Below are 14461 nucleotides of genomic sequence, written 5' to 3' on the forward strand. Positions count from 1 at the left end.
TTTACCTTCTAAAAACCAACAGTAGAAATGAGAATCCAGGAAGGAACATTACGTCCGCTTGCAGTTTTTACATCATTACTTCTACAAATACATTTAGACCGTTTTAAAGGGGCATTTTAAACCAATTGCAACACAATTTGAGCAGCGTATGTTTCTGTGAGGTGTAACTGCCTGTTTACTCGGCTCCGACATGCTGGCTGCCATTTTCTGGGCCAGCCTGGTCCCACATGTCAATCTCTGAGCTCAAAAACAGGCCTGATTCTGATAGAAAAAAAAGTGACACTTGGCACTAGACTAGCACCCAGGGACTGAAACTGAAAAGCAGAATTCTCCAAGCAGAAGCATGTGCACATATCTGGCAAAGAGTCTACGACTGAATATCACTCCTGCCGAGAATGAGGTTAAAAAAAAAAGCAGTGAACCGTCACGGGCCCTGGTTCTGGAGACGTGGCACCTCATGCACCAGAGCCGAGGGAATCAAAAGAGAAGCGGGGAAGGTGTGACTGAAACGAGGGGGCTGGGGGCTGCCACACAAAGCCCCCCCCCCCCAGCTCTGTCTCCATCTGAAGGATGAAACGCACCTCTATTGGTGACATTAACAGCAGGAAGTCTTATTAGAGATGGCGAACAGCTGGAAATGTGCTCTTCAATCAGTCAGGAGGATCTGTCATTAATCATAATTAGCTATATAAACATGGGTCTGCATTTGGAACTTGTATATTAATATTATGATGATGATGCTGAAGAGTGCTCACAGGTGCTCTCTCTAACACAGAGCGACATCCACGATCCTTTAACAGAGCCCGCTTAAATGGGGGTTCAGACCAGGACTGTATTCACTTAGTTCATCAGTCGATCTCCCACCTGGCTTTTTGTTTTCCCCGTTTACGCCAAAGGTACATCAGCCGGAAAAAAAATGATTTCTGCAAACAGACCTTTTTCCAGACTCAACTGTGATCCACATCAGTCTCCAGTGGCTTTCAACAGAGCATCCTGCATGTCAGTTAAGGAAATTTACCAATGCTGATTAACTTCTAATTTTGAAAGTGATAACGACTTTCACACCAAAACACAGGAGAGCAGAAGGCAGGTTTACTAGCACAGGTACAGTGCAGGGGGGGGGGGGTCACGTCACAGTAAAAAAACAAGGAGAGAGATGTGACTATATAGAGAGAAATCAGCTGCTCACTCACGGTTACTGAGGAAAGTACAGTTCATGCTTTATGCGTCATGTTCATTGACAATAGCTTTCTAAATTAAGCCGGGAATGCTGAATACCAGGGTTAGACTCATCTCTGGAAAAGATGACATGTTTCTAAGTCAGAATCCAGCCATGCTGTGTTCTCCTCATGACTGAAATACTGTTTTATTAGGCTTGCAAAGAGCGGGCCTCACACTCAGCCTCACAAATCACAATCTCCCTCTCCATCTTTCACTTCCTGCTTCTAACGATGCCACAGTCGCCTCCCCGAGCCACAGTCCACAGCCCCATGGAGCATCCTAACCCTCTACTTTCTGAAGGATGTCCATGTTTACCTCGCATGATGAGAGAGGGTCAGCGCTTGGCCAGTGTCATGATAACGTCACTGACACGCAGGTTTTATAGAGCGGCACTAAGGGGACGCAGATGCCGACGTATAAACAAACCATCAGAGTAACACCCCCAATCACCCACCCGTCTGATGTAATAGCTCTGCGTTTTCAGGTCAGAGGGGGGCTGGAGTGGGAAGACCAGCAGGTCAGCATCTGTGAGCACAGCTTCCAGTGACCAGGAGCCAGTAAAATCAGCCCGCTGTACTCTCTCACCCTCAAAGCCATTTGCTTTTTTGTAGTTCACATACATTTTTTCCCCAAACACTTTAAAATAAGTTTACATCCAAGAACAGATGAATAAGGTGGGCTGGTAAGGCTGGTAAGGTCAGGAGGAGGGTAGCATGACCAGCTGGTTAATGTATCTCACCGATCCCATCTGCTCAGGACAAAGGGGCCAGCAGCAGAGTGAGTGCTGGAGACAAAGCTCGTAGCGGCCTTGGAGACAGATATGCACAGGAAAAACACAGGAAAACACATGTGCAAGAGCTCACCCTCCGTCTGTGACATGAGACCCAACTGGGGCGCGGTAGCATACAGCGCCCCCCTCAGACAGGAACGGAATAGTACATGGCACACAGGAGCTGTCAGCATGGTTAAAGCTCTGAAGATGACGCCAATCTTCTCTCATCCTAACAAAAGTGAGAATGAATAACCGAAGATGGAGGCGGACAGCAAGATGGAAGCCCGGGAACGAGGCGAGAATGGGCTCCCACTCTGCCTGTGTCCGTCAGCCTCACTCATGGGTGACTAAACCCATCCGTCAACCCAATTCCTAACCAGCCCGGCTTGCGGAGACAGGAAGAGGCCAGGCATGGCATCTATAAACCACTTGCTAATTCCTTTATCCTCGAACTGACAGGCTCACAGACAGCCTGTACCGGACATGTCTGTCATGCGCAGGTCCCAGCAAGCGAGTCGTGCATTGTGAACGGCAAGGCCCGCCTAGCAGAGACAATATTCGAGAAAAACATTTAGCTCTTGGTTTGCAACCTTCAGAGCGTCCAAATATAACGCAGTAGATTATATTTAGAAGTGTTGGTTTAAGCCTGACTGACAAAATAAGTGGGACTCAATACAGAGGCATGCATGCCTCACACAAACACTCAAACCCCCATGACGGGTTGGGTCTGAATTCTGTCGTCTTCATCGATTTCAGTGTCACTGGTGAAATGCTAATGTTTAGCATATCAGAGACAGATCATAGTGTTTACATATCTAGATGTTACAGAGCTCAGTAGAAATGAGGATAACGGCCGTAACCCTGGAAACCGAAAGGCAACCACAGATTCACGCACTCACTGCCAACACTAAATAGGCTTTTTCTGAACCACCCTTTGAAACTTCTCTGCTGCCTTCTATGATGCTGAAACCTGACCTGTGATTGGCTAATGCAGCTGAATTCCCACCTACCCACTACAGACAGACTGGACGTTAGTGCCTATGGGGCTTATGCTTAAGTAGTCACACGCAAAACACAGAATCTTTGTTTTCCTCCAAACAGAAACCCCCTGGTCACAGTAAATGCTCCCCCCCCCCAAAAAAAAAAAATATGCAACAGGTGAACCTGTTCTCAGCTTTGCATCTCCAGTAGGCAGTGACTGACCCTGCTACTGTGGTTTCTCCATGTGGGGGGCGGGGGGGGAGGGGTGTGTAATTGGAAAGTTGCTGGTTCGAGCCCTGTCCTCGACAGAATAATTACATGCTTGTGGGCCCCTGTGGAAGGCCCTTAATCTAAAGGTATACTGCATGCTTGTGGGCCCCTGTGGAAGGCCCTTAAACTAAAGGTATACTGCATGCTTGTGGGCCCCTGTGGAAGGCCCTTAAACTAAAGGTATACTGCATGCTTGTGGGCCCCTGTGGAAGGCCCTTAACCTAAAGGTATACTGCATGCTTGTGGGCCCCTGTGGAAGGCCCTTAACCTAAGGGTATACTGCATGCTTGTGGGCCCCTGTGGAAGGCCCTTAACCTAAAGGTATACTGCATGCTTGTGGGCCCCTGTGGAAGGCCCTTAACCTAAAGGTATACTGCATGCTTGTGGGCCCCTGTGGAAGGCCCTTAACCTAAAGGTATACTGCATGCTTGTGGGCCCCTGTGGAAGGCCCTTAACCTAAGGGTATACTGCATGCTTGTGGGCCCCTGTGGAAGGCCCTTAACCTAAAGGTATACTGCATGCTTGTGGTCCCCTGTGGAAGGCCCTTAACCTAAAGGTATACTGCATGCTTGTGGGCCCCTGTGGAAGGCCCTTAATCTAAACGTATACTGCATGCTTGTGGGCCCCTGTGGAAGGCCCTTAACCTAAGGGTATACTGCATGCTTGAGGGCCCCTGTGGAAGGCCCGTAACCTAAAGGTATACTGCATGCTTGTGGGCCCCTGTGGAAGGCCCTTAACCTAAAGGTATACTGCATGCTTGTGGGCCCCTGTGGAAGGCCCTTAACCTAAAGGTATACTGCATGCTTCTGGGCCCCTGTGGAAGGCCCTTAACCTAAAGGTATACTGCATGCTTGCTCTCATGGAGAGCAGGATGGGGCAGACGAAAAGAAACATTCCAATGTACCTGCACTTGCAGAAAAAAAAGGATAATTTCATTAGCAGGAGACAATCCAAGAGGGACTGGGGAAGCATGCATCCCCCCCTTTGACGAAACCCAGTTGTACAGTTGCCTGAAGACAGGCACTGCTATTGGGGGTAACTAAGGGGTTTTTTCCACCGAATTTATGGTACTTCAAAATGTTGGTTTTCCACTGGCATAAAGATTGGTACCGGTGCCGAATGACATGACAGCAGGTATTCTGTACTGAATTCGAAAGGCTGTAGTGTATTATACGGCTTGATGATGTACAATAGTAAAACCAACATCGCATGTTATGCGCATACAATTATTATATCGCTAGTGAGCTATATTAAAATAAGGCTTTTTCTTACTTTCAATTCTGTACGGACATTATAACGCGGCGCTTAAAGTTTCACTGAAATATTTTTATTCTGTTACTGTCACAGGAAAGAAAACTTAGCAACGCCTTGCATTTTTAATTATTAGTCCTTTTATACAGTAGATTCTTATGTTTAAAAATCAGTTTAAAGTTTTACTTCCGCGGCTTTTGCATGAGCGCTACATACGTTCTCCAAGACAATCATAATCATTTTTAAATCACTTGAAGACGGGTTTGTGAGAAATTCCTTTTTTGTTTTATAAGTACCCCAGTATTTATTACAATTAAATTACAGTGCTATATGCATGCTGTATTAGTATATTCAACAAAATACTTCTTATGAGAGGGCAGCATGGTGGTGCAGTGGTTAGCACTGTTGCCTCACACCTCTGGGACCCGGGTTCGAGTCTCCGCCTGGGTCACATGTGTACTGAGTTTGCATGTTCTCCATTTCGTTGTGGGGTTTCTTCCGAGTACTCCGGTTTCCCCCCACAGTCCAAAAACATGCTGAGCCTAATTGGAGTTGCTAAACTGCCCGTAGGTGTGCATATGCGAGTGACTGGTGTGTGAGTGTGCCTTGCGATGGGCTGGCCCCCCATCCTGGGTTGTTCCCTGCCTCGTGCCCATTGCTTCCGGGATAGGCTCCGGACCCCCCGCGACCCAGTAGGATAAGCGATTTGGAAAATGGATGGATGGATGGATGTTCTTATGACCGAATCACTTTTTTTTAAACTTTGTTTATCATTATTTTCTGAGTTCGCAACTGTTTTCAAGGGGTATTTGTATTGTGTTTCAACAGCAGGCTATTTGCATAACCAATCGACAAAAAAAGTCGAAGTCGAAGTAGCGAAGTACCAAAGAAGTGCCCCAGCTGGAACTTTTAGTACTGGTACTCGACTGGAAGTCAATGGAAAAGTGAAAGTACCAAAAGTACCGTACTTGGTGTGGTGGAAAAGCGCCATAAAAATTCCATATGTCCTTAAGGGAGATTAGCCAAATATAACGGCTAGATTCAGGTCTCCAGCCACCCCCTGCGCATACATCCGCGCGACGCTTTCTCACGGAAAGGTTCTTTCTGAAAAGACGGTGAATGTGAAGCATGCCTCTGCTCCCAGCTGAAAGGGAACACCGTTCCCTGCATGTCCACAGCGACGACATGGAAAAGATGACATTGCTACGGTAATTTGAGTGCTGTGTAATCAGCCCCATTCTGAGGGAACGTGAGCAGCCTGAATGGGCCTCTGGGCACCGTGAACCATCATGACAGCCCCTGCTGCCCTGGACGAGCCCCTGGTGGTGAAAACACTGCCCCACGCAGGTTACCCCAACCGCGTATGAGTTCATCAGCTGGGTCAGTAGGGTAAAAACTCTATGTTTTCTTAGACTGGATCCAGTCTGTCCTCCTTCTCATTCAGCATGGTGCAATTACCCATCGTAATGATTCAATACTATAGGAAGCCCCTAGATCCCACGTTCACCAAGCTTTAGAAATCTGTGATGCTTGGCAGATATTTATGGTTGTTTTTCAAATGCTCTCCCTCCACAAAAGTCATATTTAGACAAACATGTTCACCCAGCTATGCCTCCCATAGTGAGTGGAGGTCTCCAGTCCCCAGACCCATCCTGCAGTCGCCCCATCAGGGCAGCAACATCCAGCAGAGACAGAGGTGTGAGGAGAAGCAGCGATGTCCAGCCCCTGGACCTGGATAAAAACTGAGAGCATAAGCACTGTAGATAAGAGTGTCTGCTGCTGGAAATGCATTACGCAAGCGATTTCACATCAGCAGATCCTACATGCCCGTGGGCCCCCAGACAGGAAGGTCCAACAGCAGCCCCACTAATAATGTGACACGTTCCTGCTCCGAAAAGCAGAACAAGGCAGAAGAACAAGTCAGGAGACAGGTCCACTGGGTGCAGGAGGGGGTGGCAGGCAGAGGCACAGGCGAGAGCTGCACTATTCTCCAGAAAGAGAAGCAGTACTAATGAAAACTTGATGGCGCCATGCATCATGGGTAATCTCAAGGTCCTTGAACCACCTTGAACCCTTGCCACACTCCCAGCCTCTGTCGCAGAGGAAAAGTAGGTTAATCCAGCTTTCATTTGCTCCGGCTGCAGCTCTGGTACCAGCCTCCCTCTCCCCCTCCCTTACATAAGCACATGCTCACAGCCCAGATTATTCTAAGCAGAGGCAGACAGGGACTCTTCACAGGGTGAGACACTCTTTCATGGACAAGCAGGCCTAAGTGAAGCTGGTTCTTCAATGGCCATCATCGACTATAGAGGTTGATTAAGCAGCATGCTGAGGAGCAACACATAGAGGAGTGACACACTAAGGATTGACAAACCGAGGATCAACACACTCAAGATCGATACAATGAGGAGCGACGCACTGAGGAGCAACACAATGACGCACTGAGGAGCAACACAATGACACACTGAGGAGCAATGTACTGAGGAGTGACACACTAGGAGCAACACGGTGACACACTGAGGAGCAATGTACTGAGGAGTGACACACTAGGAGCAACACGGTGACACACTGAACAGCGACACACTGAGGAGCAACGCACTGAGCAGTAACACGCTAAGGAGTAACACAATGACACACTGAAGAGCGATTCAATGAGGAGCGACATTCTGAGGACAAATCAAATGTACTTTGGCCCTTAATCCAACCAGCAACATAACACGAAACGAAAATAACTTCATAGCTGTTCAAGGGAAGCATCACTAAGGGCAACAGGCATTTTAGTCTTTGAAAGATTATAGGGAGAATGTTGACTGTCATTCATGATTCGATCTTCACACGAGCCTTGGGAAGACAAAAACATCCTTCCTGTTGCAAAAGTGCAATGTGATTTGGCCACACAGAGAGCCAGTACTGCACAAACAACTCCCAGAGCAGCACACTATTGATGTGATCAGGATTCAGATGGATCTTCCTGAGGGCCAGCAGGCCTCTTACTCCTGGTGAAAAGCAGAGAGGGCCTTCACAGGGCTAGCCAGCTCCTTCTCCTGGTTTCCTCATTAAAAATGAACCAGACTTCTCTGCATAATTTACCACGTCAACAAACTCGAGAAGAGTGCTAAGCCATGAAGCTACGAGACTGGCAGTGAGGCCACACCCGGGGGAAAGCAGACTCTGCGACAGAAGCAGAGGTCCATGCCAGCTTTGCTGATGCCCCCTCCTCCAGCTCACCTAAGGGTGGGAACAGCTGGGGGACGGAGGTAGGAGGCGTGGTGGAAACACAGCACCGGCAGCTGCGGTAAGCAGGTGGGAAGAAGAGGCGCCTGTGACACACTCTCACAGCGGAATGATGGATTCCATCCCACACAGCAGCAAGAGCTCATGTCTCTGCATTGCAAGGCATTCTGGGATTTAAAAGTTGTCTCAAATAACAACAACAATAATAATGATGACGATGAAGATTCAGGCCTTCATACACAGCTCTCACATAACACTTCAACTCAAACCCCACCACCGCAAGGCCAAGCTGAATCTTGTCGATTGTGACCCTGACCACAATCCTATCTCTAACCCTGACCATGACACCAACCCTATCCTTGACCTTGATCATGGCCCTAACCCTATCCTTGACCCTGCTCAATTCTATACAATATCCACGTCTGCTCGATTCCGTTTAGATGCAGAGATCCTTAAGCACGGGGGCATGAGCTGCCTTTAAACACACAGCGATTTGCCCTGATCTGAATATCCCAGACAGCCACCTTCCAGCAGAGACTCACAGGCCAAGCATCCAGCTAACCAGAGGAAGGGAAATGCCTTCATTTCCTGTTTTCTATTAAAATGGGAGGAAATTCAGAGCAGAGAACAGAAGGGATGTATCACAACCCGGCAGGAGACTGAACAGGTCCACTGAATAGTGCCTGAGAGGGGGGCGGAAAGGGAGGGCACGCTTCATACGTGTGCAATAAAGGGAGGGCAGGCTTCATACGTGTGCAATAAAGGGAGGGCACACTTAACACACAAGCAGGGAAGGTTTTTTTTTCCAGTGAACTGCTTGTTAGTCCTGAGAAGACACCTGTTATTTCATTATGCAGACAAGGCATAAAAGTTAAGTCTTGTGACTCGTTTCCACCTACACGGTGCCGGAGCCAGTGCCAGGCTGGAACCGGTTCCATACATTTCCTCCTTAAAAAACTGACCTTGGTGGGATGCGCTATCACACCCAAATGTTCTGCATACCCAGAAAATTCAATCCAAAATCAATATAGTTTTGTCTAATAACATCGGTGCCAGAAGTGAAACAACCTGCAAGCTTATTAGCCGAATAACATTGCATTGCAAGCCGAAAAACAAAATTCCAACCTGTTGGTCAGGTTTAAAAATAAATTATAAAACACCACAGGTCGAATCAATAAAATATTGTGGCATTCGAGTGGCGAAGAGACCATGAGGTGGACGGCAAAGTTCAAATTTTAGCAGACTCTTATTGCGTGATCCTTAAAAAGGACAGCAGTAAAACAGTGAGCAAGAATAAACTCACTTATACACACAGACTGAAGAGAAATACAGCCATTAGAGAGAGAGAAGCAGATACAAGCAATAGAGACAGAGCACAACAAGATATAATCTTAAACTATGAGACTAAAGGCTAATTTTTTTCAGCTCAGCACCTTATAAAAACTTAAAATGACAGATTAAGATAAATACACAAAAAACGGAATTCATATGAACCATTACTTTACTCTCACTTATGTCTATGTAACATTTGTGTTCCGTTCTTTTTAGAAACTGTTGGAAATGCAGGCAGGTTCTCAAAAGGAACCAACCAAGAACCAGCCCTGCCCCGGCACTAGCACCGTGTTGGTGGAAACAAGGCATTGGTGACTCTTGCTACTGCAGGTCCAATTCCACCAGACGGAGTCATGCCCCATGGCTACTACAGCTAGGTGAGTCACAGTAGCCACCCACCACAGGAGAATAAAAGACAGGCACATCTCAAATGGCCCGATCTCAAGCCACACCCCACGCTGTCATGCTCTTCACAACTTGGAGGTTGCACTGCACGGGTGGAGGCCACGTGTCCGTCTGCGCACACTGAAGTGTAATTGGGAGGAAGTGTGACATCAGCTGACCAGGGTGTAACAACCACCCTCCCATCTGCCACCATTTGCATCCCACTATTTTGCTATAAGGCACCGATTAGCTCATGCGAAGCTCACTGCTGCCCCATACATGGAGGACAATTATCAGTACAGGAGTAAAGCATGGAAGGGTGAAGGCATTATATTCTCCAAAAAAATCCACATCGTGGCCTTAATGGCTCTCTGAATGACCTGCAGCCTCAGGCCAAACCTACCAGCCCAATACCGTGCATTCTTCAGGCCTCATCTGTGTCGCATCTCCACACGTCCAGCTCAGACCATCTGGCTCTTCTAGCAGATATCCAGGTCTGTAGCCGTCCTTATGCAGATATACATTAAGCAAAAGCCACATCAGCGCCACACTGATAAACTGGCGTCCCTCCCTGATGCACTGGCCCATCACTCCAGCCTCATTTACCCACAATCCATTATCTGAAGCAGCCTGTAAATCAATAGAGAGCTGAGCATGGAAGACAGAGGCAGAGTGGGAGGTGAGTGCAAAAGGCGAAGGCAGAGCAGGAGCTGAGCACGGAAGGCAGAAGCAGAGTGGGTGGTGAGTGCAAAAGGCAGAGGCAGAGCAGGAGCTGAGCACAAAAGGCAGGAGCAGAGTGGGTGGTGACTGCAAAAGGCAGAGGCAGAGCAGGAGCTGACAATGGGATGCAGAGGCAGAGCAGGAGTGGGAGCTGAACATGGGAGGCAGAGGCAGAGTGGGAGTGGGAGCTGAACGTTGGGGGCCAGAGGCAGAGCGGGAGCGTGGGCTGAGTGCGGGAGGCAGAAGCAGAGCAGGAACTGAGTGTGGAAGGCAGAGCAGGAGCTGACCATGGGATGCAGAGGTAAAGCAGAAACTAAGCACGGGATGCAGAGGCAGAGCGGGAGTGGGAGCTGAACATGGGAGACAGAGGCAGAGCGGGAGCGGGGGCTGAGTGCGGGAGGCAGAGTGGGAGATTGCCCATCCAGAGGCTGCCGTGTGACAGTCACCATCTCCCTGCTCCAAATGCTCCTACCGTAGATGCCCAAGTGCCTCTCCTCTTTTGCAATCCTATACTATCTCCTTTTCAAGTCCGCTTTGCACTCTCAGGCAGCTGAGGAATCTGAAGACCTCGTCCCCTCCAGCCCGGAAAGGGTTAAATTCGTCCCGTGTCTTTGGGTGCCCCCTTGTCCCCATGCTAAGTTCATTAAAGCCGCAGTTTGGGCAGTAAACACCTGTAAAGTGGCTTGTTGTGTGATCAAGCAGGGTACCACTGCCCAGCACAGAGGTCCATGCAGCCTCCCACCTTTTGCCTCACACCGACCACACAACAATCCAGCTTCTGCTGAGTTACTCCGTGCTTCAGGGCAGACAAAGAGTCCCCTGACCGCCAATGACATCATTTCACACGCACACTCGACACTGCACCGAATCTCTGAAGTACAGTTTGTTTCACCACAATACTGCAAAGTTTTTGTTATGTAATGCAGCCCACACCGGATATGGCACAGAGACCTATTAAAAGCATTGTTTAGTCTTACCATGGGCTCCCGCGACTCATCCACATAATGGAGATTTGTCCAGACACTGGCATGCATGACTTGTTCATATGCTTTCCCAGGCAGTGCTTGGTGTAACCTTGGAGGTATGCACCTGTACCCCCATGATCAAACACTGGCGTTGACAAAACCACCAGTTTATGTGCCCTGACCCTCTCCAGTAGCATTTTAAATCAAACATTCTGTGCTTCAGGGCTCATGGAGGGAAAGCAGGTCACTCATGCCACACAGCTACAGCGATGCTCGAACCCAGACCACTGGCTTACAGGCCACTCCTACTGGCTTACAGGCCACATTCCCACAACTTAAACATGTTCAAGCAGACAGGATGAGAGGTGGCTTTTAACACAATTTTGCTTTTTTTTCCCGAAAGCTGTGAAATCTGATGTAAAGGAGGTCAATCCAGAGTATGATGCAATGGGACACCTTTTTAACACCTTTACCCGCAGAAATACTGCTTTCCTTAAACCACGTTCAGTCGTTGGTTGTCAGGTTTCTTTGGGCCCTGACTAACCTAACATAGTATCTAGGCCTGTGGAACTGAAATGTCCACCATCCAAGAGCAGCAGCAGCAGCACCCAAGGTCTGCAAAAGAGCCCAAACATCAGGATACAAGACTCACCAGCCCAGAAGTCGAGAGCCCAACATAACCCAAGCATTGGAGCAAAACGACCCCCCCAAACAGGGATGGATTTCATTAATTACTCCACATAATGTGAAACCCTGGATGCCGTTGCTATGGGAGCCAGCATCCGGTGCCTGTCACCCCCGACGGTGCGTAGTGGCGTGGTGCCGGGCGTTTAAAGCCAGCTTTGGGTCTATAAACACACCAAGACAGGTCCACTTTCCCTGACAGGGTCCCATCAGCGCCTGCTTTGCGTCTGACCGCCTGTTTGGACACACCTAAAGGCCGGTCCCTTCCCCTGACAGTGACCCATCACAGAGGCACCGCCCGCCCGCCTGTCTGTCTGTCTCACCTCCTCCAGGACGCTGACGGTGTTACGGCAGCTCTGCAGCCGGGTGGTGAAGCTCGACGTGGTGGGGGAGTTATAATCCTCCGTGGTCTCCGAGAGAAACTCGGACACCGAGATCTGGTCCGGCATCCTTCGGTGTGGGGTGGCCCGATTCGGGATGGGGAGAAGAGAGTGAGGTCAGGAAGCCCTGAACATCCAAAGCAGGCAGCTTTACAGCGGATCTCGAAACGGAACCGAGTCTGGACCGCCGTCCCCTCGCCGAAAGCAGGCTCTCTACGCTTTTCCGCACCGTCGCCCGATTTCACTCCGAAAACTGCAAATTATTTCCTCAGCGCTGCGACCACACGATGCAGAGCGGAATAAAATGTCCTCATCACGCTGAAACGCGCCCGTTTTTCGTGGTTAAAAGGTGGCTTTCGGCCGACAGGCTGCCCCAATCCCAGCCTCTCCCTGCTGACTATACCCGCCGTCTGACACTCGCTTCCACACGCAGGCAAACTGCCCCCCTCCGGGCCTGTACACCCCTTTGCTGGCGCGCGGACGTTCACGGCGACGCACTGCGCATGCGCTGGGCGCGCCCCCGAATGCACGGACGTTTAAGCCGCAGATACCCCTTGGCTCTCGCTCAGATGCCCCAAATCATCATCAGATGACAGTACCGCCCGTAACCCTTACATGCGAACCCGTGTAGTATTTGTATTATTTTTGTTTCTTGGATCACTGAGTGCCTTATGATTAAATAGTAACTGCACATCGAAACCAACAGAAAACATCCACTAACCAGTTCGGGACCATTCTTCGCATTGCAACGCAGTTCTTACACAGCAGCACTGGACTGTTAGTAATACGTGCGATTTTATAGCAAAATATCATAACGAGGGTTTATTTTAAATACGTATATCTGAGAATTACCTCGACTTTAAGAAATACAATTAACTGAAACACTGGAAAAAAAGTACCGGTTTACATCGAATTAATAAGAGGCGAAGCCTCTGCGTTTAAACATCTGGATGTTGACGTAATTTCATTGACAGATCGCTAGCGCCTCCGTGCGCGAAGTCCGTGCAGTAATAGCGCGCCCTACTTGCCGTTTGGTATAACTTCGTCAGACCTTCTGGTAGCGGCTTTTGATGGTGAATTGAAGTTCTGCAGTGTGTTCACCAGTACTGTGAATTTTCTTTAAGGGACAGGTGCTCAATGCCTTTGATACATACATTAAAGGAACATTCAGTACCATGAAAAGGAGACATCTTAAATAGTTCGGACAAAAGGGTCTGGTAGTAAAGGGTCTTAGAAGATTTCCTCATGGCTAATGTCTGTGTTTGCGTGGTTGTCATACGTCATCTTTAACTGGATTCGTAATTGTTTTTTATCATTTCGGCAATCATATGCAACGCAATGAATGTGGCATTCAAGAAAACAGAAGGAAGGTTCTTAATGGAGCACGTCAGGGAAAAAGTTGGATAACCGGGAACATGAAGATCTCATTACTTTAAAATCACCTTAAAACTGACCCAAACAAAATAACATGAGCGCTTGCTCTGCCAGATTTTTACACACCAGCCCCTTTCACGTATAGGCCTATAATCCAAAGGTAACAATGTTCAAGTATAATTTCCCAAAAGAAAACGTGTATCCAGTGGACATCATATTCATTAGAATCACATTTTCCTACTCCTTCAACTGCCTAAAGAAAGATCAGTTGTGGAGCCTCCCGAGTCCAGAGGAAAGGAGCGATACTCGCGGGGAAATAACAGGGAACCGAAGAAGTCGAAGAGTATTCAACCAGCTAGTTGTGGGCAGTGATCGCTGGTTCGAATCCCCCCTCGGAAAGTACCACCCCCATGTGCTGAATTAATTGTCCCTTGCTGTGTGTTAAATGCAGAAGACACACTTCGTTGTAGTGCTGTGGTGTGTCAACAATGACCACTGATCTATTTCAGAGAAGAAATGTATGCGAAGCACCGCCTTTACGGGCGCATTTAACCGCATTTTTGCGATTATTATTTCATGCTAAACTAAGGAATTATGAGTTTTCAGTTTAAGTGGCAATCTTTCAAAGATTAAATAATACATATATTAGCAGGATGCATCGACTGACACACGTCAGTATAGACAACATCTGTAGCTCACTCTCACGCACAACACCGGCTTTCATTTGCGTTCCGCTACAGTTATTTTTCAATCACGTCATATCTCCAGGAATTTTGTGATGCAACAACAGAGTGTAAACTGATACTTTTAAATAAGTATTATCCTTCCATACATACATTCCTCCGTCTCCTAGCCGCTTATTATAAAGTACATCTGTTGTACACAGCGTGTTG

The 14461-nt window shown here is 48.2% G+C and overlaps 1 protein-coding gene across 1 annotated transcript in view; it reads right to left on the reverse strand.

The window, feature by feature from the left end:
• The window catches only part of LOC125740134 (arf-GAP with SH3 domain, ANK repeat and PH domain-containing protein 1-like), a 49081-nt gene extending 36404 nt beyond the window's left edge, over window positions 1–12677 (reverse strand). Inside the window, 1 exon segment of the mRNA XM_049010960.1 lies at window positions 12138–12677. Within this exon segment, the coding sequence (XP_048866917.1) occupies window positions 12138–12263 (126 nt within the window). The 5' untranslated portion in view covers window positions 12264–12677.
• Between the last annotated feature and the right edge of the window lie 1784 nt (window positions 12678–14461).

This window comes from Brienomyrus brachyistius, chromosome 4, assembly GCF_023856365.1.
Source record: "Brienomyrus brachyistius isolate T26 chromosome 4, BBRACH_0.4, whole genome shotgun sequence".
NCBI lineage: Eukaryota > Metazoa > Chordata > Actinopteri > Osteoglossiformes > Mormyridae > Brienomyrus > Brienomyrus brachyistius.